The sequence below is a fragment of the Ursus americanus genome, chromosome 24 (assembly GCF_024610735.1).
Source record: "Ursus americanus isolate L20-20 chromosome 24, mUrsAme1.1.p, whole genome shotgun sequence".
NCBI lineage: Eukaryota > Metazoa > Chordata > Mammalia > Carnivora > Ursidae > Ursus > Ursus americanus.
In genome coordinates this window covers 37051575-37066661 of record NC_142150.1, presented here as the reverse complement: position 1 = coordinate 37066661, position 15087 = coordinate 37051575, and the positions used below count along the sequence as shown (strand labels likewise).

Below are 15087 nucleotides of genomic sequence, written 5' to 3'. Positions count from 1 at the left end.
TGCTTGCGTAATTGTTCTGTGAGGCCAGAAGCTCCTTGAGGTCAGGAACTTTGTTTGTGTTCCCCAATGTTAACCTTTCTTGAACATATCAAATGTTCAGTACATATTTAATCAATGAATGAATGATTGAAAGAATGAGCACTGGGTGTTATACGCAACTAACGAATCATTGAACGCTACATCAAAAACTAAAGATGTACTATATGTTGGTTAAATGAGCTTAATAAAAGCAAAGCAAAACAAAACAAAACAAAAAAACCAGCCAAAAAAAAAAAAAAAAAAGACAGAATGAAGGTTGGGTTATCTAGACATTGGCTCTTCCAACCCATGAGCTCACACAGGTAAGCACACAAGGCCCCAGGCGTGAATGTCCTAGGGAGGATCTCTTTGTTAAAAACCACTTTAAATTTCTGCCTCCTTTTTAAAAGAGGAACCGCACAATTTACCATGCTGAACTGAATGAAGTCAGGATGCATGCAGTTAGAGAAACATTTCCCTTAGATTGTCAAGCAAGGGGGATCCTGGGTTTCAGAAGCCCAGAAAGGGGAGGTCTTCTTTTGGTCTCTTTGAAAGATGCTTCTAGAAGCTTTGGCTTTGCTTATCTGGAGTCCTGAACCTCGTTGGAATAAGTTGGTGGCAAGTTCACTGGTTCTGGGATGACCCCTGGGTTTGCCACACAGACATTCGGGGGGACCACGCCCACCTGGGAAACACGGGTGCACGGGAGGTGCACTAGTAAGGGTACAAGTAGGACCAGCCAGGCATGGAGGCCTTTACACCCTGCGAGACTTCTCCCGCTCCTGAGAAGGAAAGGAAGCATGGAGACCCCTCTAGTTTCCACCCTCTTTGGGGCATCTTCCCACCCACGGAGGAGCCCCTGGACTCACGTAGTTGTGTGGACAGCAGACCAGTTGACAGCCAAAGTGGGGAGATGCGCATGCCATACAGAACTCTGGGAGGCAGAAGACGAGCAGCACGCCGGAAGTAGCCAGGCCAGGGGGCTGCAACCAGAGAGGGCGGGACGGCAGGGGTGCTGGTCCAGGCGTCCGAGGTCTGGCTCCGAGTGTGGCTCTGCAGTGGACTGTCTCTATGACTTTGAGGAAGTCCCCCAACCTTGTCTTACCGGGTTTTTGTGAGGGTCAAGTAGGTTTGCAAAAGAATTGTTACTTTTTTAACGACTCTTTTTTTAAATACTAACATTTTTTTATTATATTATGTTAGTCACCATACAGTGAATTGTTACTTTAACACTTGCTGCGGGTACGCCTCCAAGGGGAAGGGTAGTCATCCTTTAGGAAAACATCTTGATCACGTGATTGGGAATGAGAGGATGGGCTGCCGGGCAGATGGAGGGACCGAGTCTACAAGGACTTGTCTGTAGCTCCACTCACTTGTCAGTGCCAGAGTCGCGAGTCTCATGTGGCTGTTGGGCGTTTGGGAGGTGGCTAGTCCCAAAGCGAGATGTGCATGATGCATGCCGGATTTCAAAGACCGAGTACCCCAGATTATCAAACTGATAATTTTTTTTACACGGATTACATGTTGAAATGAGATTTTGGATATATTGGGTTAAATAAAATATATTATTAAAATCAATTTCACTTGTTTCTTTTTCTTTTTTTTTTTTAAAGTGGTGACTAGAAAATTTAAAATCAGACATGCAACTCACATTATATTTCTATTGGTCAGCACAGGTTGGTACATTATGGTCCATGGGCCAAATCCTGGCTGCAGCCTATTTTTGTAAATAAAGCTTTATCAGAACACAGCCATGCTCATTGCTTATGTATTTTCGATGGCTGCTTTCCCACTACAGGATAGGTTGAGTAGTTGCAACAGAAACCAGAGGGACTGCAAAGCCTTGAATATTTATTTTCTGGCCATTTACAGAAAACCTTTGCTGACCCCTTCTCCATAGTCACAGGCAGGAAGGTGAGAATGTGAGCAGGGGTGCAGCTGGAGGCAGCTGTGTGTTATAATTGCATTTAATTCTGCCAATAACGTCAAAAGGTAGGTACTGTTTTATAAAGGTAGAAACTAAGAAAAGTCACATGCTTAAAGTAACACAGCAGTAAAGCTATAGGTCAGGGACTTTACACACTGTTCTGATTCTTTCCTACAGTGCTGGGTGAAGAAGCTTGGTTTTGGGCCTTCTAACAATTTTGTAAACCTAGCTAAATCAGAACTCAGAGGAGCATTGGTTCAGAGGGGTACTCACCACACCCCGATAGATAGAATTGGCATAAGTGGGGGCAAGACTCATATCCATGATGAAGAGTATGATTCCAACCGCAGAACAGATTGCACTGACGATGGTCAAGCCCAAGCTGCCATTCAGCTGAAGAAGACACAGAGGGTCAGGGTGGGAGAGGGAAATTATTGTGGCTGAGATGAACAGAGATTCAACAAGTGCTTCTTAATGTGAATCCCTAGAACCTTTGTTCTGTAGCAAGGAAAGAGGTGTTCTGTGCAAAAAAGTGTGCGGGTAAATCAACTTTGAGAAAAAGCTGGGCTGAACAAAGTTAAATAGGTCTTTGCTATACGACTTGTCAGAGCCTTTCACAAGGATTATGGATCTTCCAGAGAGAAGACTACTAAATAGAGGTTTCCCCAAGTTTACCTACTCATCTTCACAGAGTATCTTATGGGACAAGTGTCCCTAGGACGAATCTTCGGGAAACACTCAATCAACCTGCTTATCCCATATGAGATAGGTAGGAAGCGCTGCCCCTGTGTCTTGGGGTATGACAAGCTCTGATCCTCCATGATTCTGGGCCATGTGCAGAAAGACTGTGCAGAATTTTGAGCTTCCTTTTGGAGATTTTCCAATAGATCTCATGTGATATAGGGACCTGGCCATCCTGAGGCCCTTCACCTTAGACAACCTGCTTGTGAGAGAAACAAAGGTACTTTCTTCGTCTATTGCTAGGGAATCTTGTTCATGTGATTGGCAGAGCTCACCTGGTTGGAGTCCTTAGGGAAGCAGGTGGCTTCCCTGCAGAACTGGCTGGAGGCCTGCTCTGTGTGCCACAGGCACTGTCAATAACTGCTCTGCTGGAGTGGAGCCTGGGCCCCCAGGAGCTTTGTGTCTCCTCCTGTAGGCACCTCTTAGGGACACTGTTCTGACTCTGCCTTAACTCAGGTGGCTGCATTGCCCTTCCCTCCCCAGAATCCTCTGGACTCCTTCCTACCATGACTCTGGCCAGGTGCACGTGGTCCTGCATGTGAGTATGAGTGAGCGCGTGTGTCAGCGCCCCGCGTCTGGTTAGATGTACGTGCACGGGTGAGGGAGGGGTTGTGTGCTAACCCTCTTTTCCCCAGAGAGTGTCTCCTATAGGTCTCTGCTGGCAGAACCTGTGTCAGGAGGTGACTTACCAGGCAAGAAGACTTTGGCTGATTTTCTGCTGACACTGAGAGGGATCCTGAAACGATGAACTGACACAGAAGAGAGGGGATTTAGAAAGAGGCCCCCGGTTAGGGTCCCATCTTCCAGCTTCCAAGATTCTGGTCACACACATTCTCTCATACACACTAGGTTCCTGTGCTGGGGCCTCCAAGTCAACATGGGAGGAAGGAAGGAAGGAAGGAAGGAAGGAAGGGAGGGAGGGAGGGAGGGAGGAAGGAAGGGAGGGTAAAAGGGAGGGAAAGAAAAGAGGAAGGAAAGGGGAGGTAGAAGCAGACTGCCTGCTGAGGAGGGAGCCCAATGTGGGGCTAGATCCCAGGATGCTGAGATCATGACCTGAGCTGAAGGCAGACGCTTAACCGACTGACCCACCCAGGCACCCCCAGACCCTATGTTCCTAATCTTTACCCCACACACCCTCCCACTCAGGGTAGATGCATGTGCCATGGGGGGGGGAAATGGTTTATAGTGAAAAGTTACTCTAGCTTCCTATGCCTTTAAAGGGAATGGTACTTTTTCCTATATATGGAAAAATAAATCTCATTCTTACACCCTTCTGTTTATAGAGATGGGGAGGGAAGGGAACAATGGGCTGGCCTTCTGAGGTCCCTTTGGGTCCTTTTAAGGTGCCAAAGGAGATAGGCCTTTGTTTTGGAAGAGGACATTAATGATCTTTAGGAAATACATAGTCCTGGAGTCAAAAAGGCAACCAAGAACAAAACTGCCCTGCAGATATAAAGGAGGGGGTGTGGTCATGAGAGCTGATCAACCTGGTAGAAGGGAAGATACCAGGGCAATTGTCAGGCCCTTAAAAGTACTCAGTAGCATCATTGCTCAATAGCAAGCCATTCTGTGGCCATGGTGTTAGCCTCTCCATTGCCCCAAACTCCATTAAAGTGGGTTTTACAGACGCAAGGCTGGGGGAGAGGAATAGGGGCTGAGTTCCAAGTCTGGGTCCATGCAAAGCAGAGAGCGGACCACAGCCTCAGAAAATGAGACCCAGATGGATACAAGAAAGAGCAGGTACTCAGAGAAAGATCCTCCAAAGAACATGAGCCCTGCCATTTTGCAGGTGTTGTGTGGGTATGAGGGTGGGGGATAACACTAGGCGATTTTATTTAAATGTCATGGCATAAGGGCGGACTTTGCTTATCTAGGTTCCTCTAGAGTTTTGCAATTTGTGAGAAAAGTTGCATTTGAATCATAGATAGGTGCGTGAGTCCAGAGACAAAGACTGTGTAATAGCAGAGAGGAAAAGGAGGTGGGAGGGAGGACAGGGAAGAGAAGGAAGGAGTATGTGTGTGTGTGTGTGTGTGTGTGTGTGTGTGTAGCTGAGAGGATGCTAGGGAGAACGCAAAAGAATCAAAAAGGCAGTAAATTGGGGGCACCTGGGTGGCACAGCGGTTAAGCGTCTGCCTTCGGCTCAGGGTGTGATCCCGGCGTTCTGGGATCGAGCCCCACATCAGGCTCTTCTGCTAGGAGCCTGCTTCTTCCTCTCCCACTCCCCCTGCTTGTGTTCCCTCTCTCGCTGGCTGTCTTTATCTTTGTCGAATAAATAAATAAAATCTTAAAAAAAAAAGGCAGTAAATTGGAGAAGAGAAAGGATCTGTGGTTTTTAACCTTTTATGGAGTCACAGATCACTCCGAGAATCTATGAAAGCTATGGACTTTTCCAGGAAAACGAATACACATCTATCATACCAAATATTTTGCCAAAATGGGGACTCTGAAACCCATCTGTGGACCCCAGGTTGCGTGCCCGTTGCTTAATGACTGTTCTGTGTCTGGGCAGCTACTCTCAACCATTGGTGGAAGTGTTCTCCTGGAGCTTAGGCCGTGGGCATATGTTGAACAACACTTGAAGGCTATTACCAATATACCTTTTTACACATCGGCATTGTCGTATGAACTGGAAAAAGGGGCCACCCCTGGGTTGATGAGTGAGAAGAGAGTTCCCTGACCTGTGGGGTGAGCCAATTAGAAAATGTGCCCCCTCTGGTGAATGGCACCTTGTAGGGCTCTCACTTGGTGTTATGGCTGAATTGTGTCCCCTCAAAATTCATCTTTTGAAGTCCTAACCCCCCAGTACCTCAGAATGTGACTCTATTTGGAGATGGGGCCTTTAAAGAGGTGACTAAGTCTCAGTGAGATCATTAGGGTGGCCCTAATCCAACATGACTGGTGTCCTTATGGGAAGAGGGGATTGGGACACAGACACATTGAGACCATGTGAAGACACAGGGAGAAGGCGGCCATCTGCAAGCCAAGGAGAGAGGCCTCAGAAGAAACAACCCTGGTGACACCTTGATCTTGGACTTTCAGCCTCCGAACGGTGAGAGAATGCATTTACGTTGGGTAGGCCACCTAGTCTGTGCTGTTTGTCGCAGCAGACCTAGCAAACTAACATGCCTGGTAAGCAAGCCCTGGGTGGGATTCACACCCCGCGTATTCCCTTAGCTGGGAACCTGCTGCAGGGTGCAAGCCACACAACCTGACAAGGTGGCCCTGAGTGTGCTGGCACTTTCTGAGAACTCGCTTGTGGGGTGGGGTGACTCACATGACTTACCCAGATGCCTCCCCAGAAGGGAAAGCCTCCATAGAGTGAGACAGCTATATAGTTCCCGGAGAGGACGGTGGCCATGATGGAACCGAGGCCGATGTGTATCAGGCCAAAATCAGGATCTGGATGCCCTGTCAGGAGAGCCACAAGCTGAAGCCTTTGTTTCTGAGGCTGGATCCTGCCTCCCCTTTGTGCCTCCTTTTTATTTGAATAAATCTTTTGTGTTCCTGGTCTAAAAAGTAATATGAAAATATAAAAATGAAATGAAAACTTCCCACAGTTACCTTCTACTCAGAGAAAGCATCCCACTTACATTTTGATGTATAACCTTCCATTATTCTTTTCAAGTGTATGTATCAATAACACAAGATGGTTCTGGGAGGGAGAGGGAGAGGGAAGATGGAAAAGTGGGGGACCTGTGTTTCATCTCCTGTGAATTCAGCTAGACATCTATCGAATCATTCTGAACCTGTGAATTCGACCTGAGATCTAAGAAAAGAATTGCTTCAATTCTACAAATAGAAAAGCGACCACTTTTTGCAAGGTAGGAGGTGCAGAGAAGTGAATCTGAGGGGATCTACCAGAAGATAAACCACGGGAGGAGGAAGCCTGTGTAAACTGGATATGGGAAAGCGATATTGCAGTGGAACACAGAATCAGAACTTTTAGAAGTCTGCTTCTGTGAGGGACATCCCTGCCTGAAAGGTGCTCAAGTGACAAAGCAGGGCAGCATCCGAGGTGGGACAGTGTGGTCTCAGGATCCCCAGGGTCACAGAAAGAGTGGGGGTACCTGAGTGTGGCAGAGTTCCCAAGCATTGCAGCGGGAAGCTGGCTACAATCAGCGAGGCCCCGAATGGCCTCTCAGCTCGTGTTGCCATAAACCTCGAACCACGGCCTGATTGGGCAACTGCTCTCCACGCCTGGGCCCAGAAAGCAGCAGGGCCCCAGTGAGACGCCCTCCCTCCCCTAGGAGGATTGGTGCAGGTGTGCTCTGCAGGAGTCTATGGAGCTTGGCACACACAAAAGGGCCTGACTGTTTTTCACTGAGGTTGCCCCGAAGAGTGAGGCAGTGATCGTTCAGCTTCAGGGCTGGAGATTGGGGCACTGCCACTTTTACTTTTTTTTTCATCCTCTAAAGCAGCATGAAAAACCTTCAGGGAACAAAAGCCACATAGAGCAACCTCAAGCAGCTTACACTGAGCCCGGGCCCCTGGCAAGGGGTGGTGCAACTCTGCCCAGGTGAAGACGCCTGAGAGTCAGTGCACAGGCCCCGCCCCCAGAACACCAGCAGGATCTCCGGGGAATACCAAGTTTATGGAACACACAGAACGGAAAAACTCCTGTGCTAGGGGAGAATAGTATATAAAATTTGAGGGTTTTTTTCCCTCATGAGTCTTTAGTCTTTCAGTTTAAAATGTTCTTTTTCTTTTGGCCTGTTTTCTTTTTCAACTAGATTCTAATTCTATCGACTCTTTGTTTTTAAGTCTTTAATTTTCATTTCTACATTTACATTTTATAGATATATTCTTCATTTTTGGCTTTCTTTCACTGTATTCAATTTTATTTTTGTATATATATAAGTTTTGCTTTCTTTACAATTTTGGGATTTAGTGTCTTCTAACAGACCAACATACACCCAGGACCAAGTAGATCACCCTGTTTTGTCCAGCTGTGAGATTATATTCTCTCCTCCCCTTTTTTCTTTTCTTTTTTGGTTTCTGACCTCTATGTCTAGTGTGTATTTCACTGGGGTCATGGTTGATATTTTTAATTTTGTTCCCTTGTTCATCTATTCTTCTCTGGACAAATTCCTACAGGGAGAAATTCACAATAACAGAAAGAACCGGAGGTAATACTCTGCCACAAAAGAAAAGATTGGCATTATTCCCTGCGTATTTTCAGACCACAATGCTTCGAAATTTGAATTCAATCACAAGAGGAAATTTAGAAGGAACGCACATATTTGGAGGTTAAAGAGCATCCTACTAAAGAATGAATGGGTCAACCAGGAAATTAAAGAATTAAAAAAATTCATGGAAACAAATGGAAATGAAAACACAATTGTTCAAAACCTTTGGGATGCAGCAAAGGCAGTCCTAAGAGGGAAGTATATAGCAATGCAAGTCTTTCTCAAGAAATTAGAAAAGTCTTAAATACACAAGCTAATCTTACACCTAAAGGAGCTGGAGAAAGAACAGCAAAGAAAGCCTAAACCAAGCAGGAGAATAGAAATAATAAAGATAAGAGCAGAAATCAATGAAATAGAAACCAAAAGAACAGTGGATCAGATCAATGAAACTAGAAGCTGATTCTTTGAAAGAATTAATAAGATCAATAAACCCATAGCCAGACTTATCAAAAAGAAAAGAGAAAGGACCCAAATTAATAAAATCATGAATGAAAGAGGAGAGATCGCGACCAACACCAAGGAAATACAAACAATTATAAGAACATACTATGAGCAACTACATGCCAACAAATTAGGCAATCTGGAAGAAATGGATGAATTCCTAGAAACCTATAAACTACCAAAACTGAAACAGGAAGAAATAGAAAACCTGAACAGACCCATAAGAAGTAAAGAAATTGAGTCAGTAATCAAAACTCTCCCACCATACAAGAGTCCAGGGGTGGAAGTCTTCCTAGGGGAATTCTACCAAATATTTAAAGAATAACTAATACCTATTCTTCTGAAGCTGTTTGAAAACATAGAAATGGAAGGAAAACTTCCAAACTCATTCTATGGGGCCAACATTACCTTGATCCCTAAACAAAACCCCCCTAAAAAGGATAATTACAGACCAATATCCCTGATGAACATGGATGCCAAAATTCTCACCAAGATACTAGCCGATAGGATCCAGCAGTGCTTTAAAAGGATTATTCACCACGACCAAGTGGGATTTATTCCTGGGCTGCAAGGCTGGTTCAACATCTGCATATCAATCAACGTGATACATCACATTAAGAAAAGAAAGGACAAGAACCATACGATCCTCTCGATGCAGAAAAAGCATTTGACAAAATATAGCATCCTTTCTTGATTAAAACTCTCCACAGTGTAGGCATAGGGGGAACATACCTCAATAACAAAAAAGCCATCTATGAAAAGCCCACAGAAAATATCTTCCTCAATGGGGAAAAACTGAGAGTTTCTCCCCTAAGGTCAGGAACAGGACAGGGATGCCCATTCTCACCACTATTGTTCAACATAGTACTAGAAGTCCCAACCTCAGCAATCAGACAACAAAAAGAAATAAAACATATTTGAATTGACAAAGAAGAAGTCAATCACTCTGCTTTATGTGGAAAACCCAAAAGACTCCACCCCAGAATTGCTAGAACTCATACAGGAATTCAGCAAAGTCACAGGATATAAAATCAATGCACAGAAGTCAGCTGCACTTCTATACACTAACAATGTGACTAAAGAAAGAGAAATTAAGGAATCAATCCAATTTATAGTTGTACCACAGACCATAAGATACCTAGGAATAAACCAAACCAAAGAGGTAAAGGATCTATAGTCTAGAAACTATAGAACACTTAGGAAAGAAAATGAGGAAGACACAAAGAGATGGAAAAACATTCCACGCTCATGGATTGGAAGAATAAACATTGTTAAAATGTCTATGCTACCCAGAGCAATCTACACTTTCAATGCCATCCCTATCAAAATACCATCGACATTTTTCACAGAGCTGGAGCAAACAATCCTAAAATTTGTATGGAAACGGAAAAGACCCCCAATAGCCAGGGGAATGTTGAAAAAGAAAACCAAAGCTGGTGGCAACACAATGACAGACTTCAAGCTGTATTACGAAGCTGTGATCCTCAGTTATATAACATCCAGTGCTTATCAGAACACGTGTCCTCCTTAATACCCTCACCCATTTACCCCAACTAAGGAATCGTTGAACACTACATCAAAAACTAATGATGTACTATATGTTGGCTAATTGAACATAATAATAAAAAATAAAAAATTGAAAAAAACCAAACCTAACCAAACAAAACACAAAGCTGTAATCCTCAAGACAGTATGGTACTGGCACAAAAACAGACACACAGATCAATGCAACAGAATAGAGAACCCGGAAATGGGCCCTCAACTCTGTGGTCAACTAATCTTTGACAAAGCAGGAAAGAATATTTAGTGGAAAAAGGATAGTCTCTTTAACAGATGGTGCTGGGAAAATTGGACAGCCACACGTAGAAGAATGAAACTGGACCATTTTGTTACACCACACACAAAAATAAACTCAAAATGGATGAAAGACCTAAATGTGAGACAGGAATCCATCAAAATCCTAGAGGAGAACACGGACAGCAACCTCTTTGACCTTGCCCACAGCAACTTCTTGCTAGACACCTCTCCAAAGGCAAGGGAAACAAAAGCAAAAGCAAACTATTGGGACTTCATTAAAATAAAAAGCTTCTGCACAGCTAAGGAAACAGTCAAAAAACTAAAAGGCAACCTACTGAATGGGAGGAGACATTTGCAAATGACATATCAGATAAAGGGCTAGCATCCAAGATCTATAAGGAACTTCTCAAACCCAACACCCAAAATACCAAATAATCCTGTCAAGAAATGGGCAGAAGACATGAGCAGACATTTCTTCAAAGAAGACATCCAAATGGCCAATAGAGACATGAAAAAATGTGCCACGTCACTTGGCGTCAGGGAAATACAAATTGAAACCACAATGAGATACCACCTCTCACTGGTCAGAAAGGCTAAAATTAATACGTCAGGAGATGACAGATGTTGGCGAGGATGTGGAGAAGGGGGAACCCTTCTACATTGTTGGTGGGAATGCAAGCTGGTACAGCCACTCTGGAAAACAGTATGGAGTTTCCTCAAGAAGTTAAAAATAGAACTACTGTATGACCCAGTAATAGCCCTACTAGGTTTTTACCCCAAAGATACAAATGTAGTGATCTGAAGGGGCACTTGCACCCCAATGTTTAAAGCAGCAATGTTCACAATAGCCAAACTATGGAAACAGCCCAGATGTCCATCGACACATGAATGGATAAAGAAGATATGTTATATACACACACACACGCACACACACACGCACACACACACAATGGACTATTACTCAGCCATCAGAAAGGATGAAATCTTACCATTTGCACTGAAGTGGATGGAACTGCAGGGTATCATGTTGAGCGAAATAAGTCAATCAGAGAAAGACAATTATCATATGGTTTCACTTGTATGAGGAATATCAGAAACAGCACAGACGATCATAGGGGAAGGGAGGGAAAAAAGGAATGGGAAGTCATCAGAAAGGAAGATAAACCATGAGAGACTCTTAACTATAGGAAAGAAACTGAGGGCTGCTGGAGGGGAGGTGGGTGGGGGGATGGGGCAACTGGGCGACAGGCATTAAGGAGGGTACGTGATGTGATGAGCACTGGGTGTTATACGTAACTGATGTATTATTGAACTCTACGTCTGAAACTAATGATGTTGACTAATTGAATTAAAAAAAATAAATGGGGGATGAAATGGCCACTGGGGTGGGATGGAACACAAGCTGGTTCTGTATATTTAACTTAATATTTTATCAGGTACACATCCCCATGGTATTAAGTGTTCTTCAAACACATTTTTAAAGGCTGCCTGATTCCATCATGTGATGTTTTGTGGAGTAGTTGGAACAGAGATACTGAACAGCTAAGATTGTTTTTGTGTTTTCATATTATAAATAATACTGTAATGAACATGCTTGTGGATAAATCTTTGTGTTCATCTATTATTTCTTTAGCATATTTTTATGGATTGAATTGTGTCTGCCCCTTCCCCACCAAATTAACATATTGAAATTCTAAGCCCCAGTACCTGATAATCTGACCTTATTTGGAAATAGGGTTGTTTCAGTTGTAATTAGGTACTAGAGGTATTACCGGAGTAGGGAGGGTCCCTAATCCTATATGACACTGTCCCTTCAAAAGAATGACATGAAGAGACACACAAGCACACAGGGGAATTCCATGTGTACCAAGATTGGGGTTGTGCTGCCACAAGACAAGGAGATACCAGAAGTTGGAAGAAAGGCCTGGAACAGACCTTCCCCTAGTGCCTTCACCGGGAGCACGGCCTTGCGGACAACTTCATTGTGAACTTTTGGCCTCCAGAACTGTGAGATAATTTCTGTTGTTGTAAAGCCACCCAGTTTGTGGTACTTTGTTATGACAGTCCTAGGAAACTAACACAGATATACTCTTGCACAAAGGGTATGTATACATATACATAGATGTATTAGGTATGTGTATATACACGTGTTATATGCACAAACATGGCAGCAAATGCAAATGTATTATTTCCTTAAATTTGTACAAATGGTAACAGACTGTGCACAGTGTCTGCCCCTCTTTTCTTCTTTCCATCAAAGATATGTCTTGGGCTATGTCCATAGCATCACACAAAGATACCTTGTTCTCTTTAGAGCTGTCCTACATTCTGTCCTTGGAAAAATACATTGATTTAGCCAGTATTATATGGGTGGGTACTTTGTTTCCATTCTGTTGTCATCACAAAGCCTGCTGCAGTAAATAAGCTCGTATACATCACAGTTCTCGTGTGCACAGGCCTATCGGCAGGACAGAGGCTCAGAAATGGAATTAGTGGGTTTTTGCAAATTTGAAAGATACAAATTGCCCTCCTTACAGTCTGGATGCAATGACACTCCCATGAGCATTAAGTCGGGGTGGAGCTAGGATCTGAGCTTAGGCTGTCTGGGTCGGAATCTGTGATTGTCATCTTTCAGCGATGCAATGGAATGGGTCTCTCTTGGTCCTGTCCAGGACAGCCTGTCAGGGGAAAACCACCGTGAACTGTTATTTCGTTGGTTGTCTAAGATGCTTTTTCCCCCTAATGGCCAAAGATTCCATTCAAGCACGCTGGGTTTAGACTCCACCTTGAAGTTTGGTATGCCCCCTTTTTTCCAGAGGCCACATGGATCAACATGGACACTGGCGACAGGACCAACATTCAAAACAGATGAACGTAGAGGAAGGGAAGGAAAAATAAAGTCAGATGAAAAAAGAGAGGGAGACAAACCATAAGAGGTGCTTAACTCTAGGGAACAAACTGAGGGTCGCTGGAGGGGAGTGGTGGGGGAAGGGATAGTTGGGTGATGGGCATTAAGGGGGCAGGTGATGTCATGAGCACTGGGTGTGATATGCAACTGGTGAATCTCTAAACTCTACTCCTGAAACTAATAATACAGCATATGTTAACTAAATTGAATTTAAATAAAGAATAAAAAAATGTAACCCCATGCCCTTTACCTCTCACCCTCCCCCCATTCAGTCTCCCCTTGACACCCCCACCCCCAACCGTTAATCTACTTTCTCTTTGTGTGGACTTATCTATTCTGATGATTTAATTTAAATAGAATAAAAAAAAAGGACCAACATTCAAGTTTACCACTTTTTTTTGGTTGTTGTTGCTGCTTTTCTTCCTCTTTCTTTAAATGCCTAAGGCGGAAGATAAAAGGCCCCCTACCGAGACCCTGGTGATGTTGCACAGCTGAGATTTCTGGTGGTCCTGATTTGGCAAGGCTGGGTCAGCTCCAACCCTGCTCGCTGGATTTGGAGTTGCTGTATTTCCAAGGTCCCCCCCCTCCCCCCGCCCCGTCTGACTCCAGCCAGTGACCCCTGGCCTGCAGAGTGAAAGCTCCCTTACCCCCAAGGCTTTGCCTTCCTTCAAGGCTCTCCGGACAGGTTGCTCACTCACAGATGGCTTCAAACCCGGTGGGTTCACAGGAAGTTGGTGTACTTGGGGCTGGTTGCTTGGATACAGGGCCACCTGACACATGCCTTCTTGGGTCGCAGGATAGCTGTTGTGGGGTGCCACTACAAACACGGAATTGTCCAGGGGTCCTGCTGGATCCATCGGATTCATGGTGCTAAAACACAAAAGTGATAGACTCATCTCTCCCATAGGCACTGATGTTTACATGGAGAAAGGACTTCTGCCTCCAGTAGCTCATTTGAGCATCTTAACCACTTATGCATTTATTAATCCCATTTTAGAGATACTGTCATGTACCAGTTATGGGACACTTATGAAGTGCCAGGCAGTCAGTGCTTTACAAACACATCTCCTTTCATCTTCACACCGGACCAGCTTTACAGGTGAGAAAACAAAGGCTCGAAGAAGCTAAACTCTGCCAGAAGGCAAAGTCTGTGTCTTTCTCATTTTTGAATCCCTCAGAGTGCTTAGCATGGTACTTTGCATATAGTAATACCATCTGATTACAGAACTTCAGATATGGAAAAGCTCTTGGGGTGCATTGAGTCCGGTTCTCTCAATTTCTAGAAAACGAAGCAGAGGCTGGGAGAGTGGACATGAATTCCTCCAGGTCCCAGTCACATAAATACTAGTTGAATGGAGATCACCCTCCTCAGGAGAAGCCTGGTCGCTAGTGCAGGGTATATTCACTGGGTGTCCAATCTTCTAGGCTACTGATGAATTCTGACCCAGTTTTTAAAATTTTTATTTTTTGGAGCAGACACTTAAAAAGTTTGTACAATAAACCCTGCCACGTGCTCCACCCCATACCCAGATTCATCATGTCTCATTTGGCAGAAAAATCTTACCACCCTCCCTCTATTATTCATAGAAAACATTACACTGTACATACTCACTTTGCTCTGCCAGCGACTAAGGCTTTCTTGCTCCTGTTCCCAATTCTTTGTTGTAGGTAACCTGATTTCCTGAAAGAATGAACAAACTAGGCTCGGTTGGCTGATATGTTCAGAAAGATCCAAAGTCCTTTTCGCTTTTCTCCTAGGTGCAGGCCAGGTCACCAACTGCTTAGAGCTCAGTTTCCCCACCTATATTTGCTTCCTGTTTTGGCCAAGGAGCCAATTAAATGCAACTCAACTGGGCAAGTGTTTAATGGCATCTATGTGGAGAAGAAAGGGTTGTGCTTGATGCTCTGGGAGACACGGAATGAACCGGGCACTCTGGGGTAATGTAGATGGCTGTAGCACAAGACAGGATGATATAAATGCTGCAGTTAGAGAAACAAGGGGCCCCAAAGAAGAAGAGAAACTGATTTACTGGATTTGAAGAAAACAGGGAAGACTTTGAACAGAAGGT

General features: G+C 44.2%; 1 protein-coding gene across 1 annotated transcript; it reads right to left on the bottom strand.

Moving 5' to 3' along the window:
* Positions 1-598: 598 nt before the first annotated feature.
* Positions 599-13884, bottom strand: LOC123785359 (membrane-spanning 4-domains subfamily A member 8-like). The gene is given in 7 exon segments (XM_045787104.2): positions 599-703; positions 888-1001; positions 2219-2338; positions 3376-3435; positions 5970-6074; positions 6077-6094; positions 13666-13884. Coding segments are annotated over 7 exon segments (741 nt in total).
* Positions 13885-15087: the final 1203 nt, after the last annotated feature.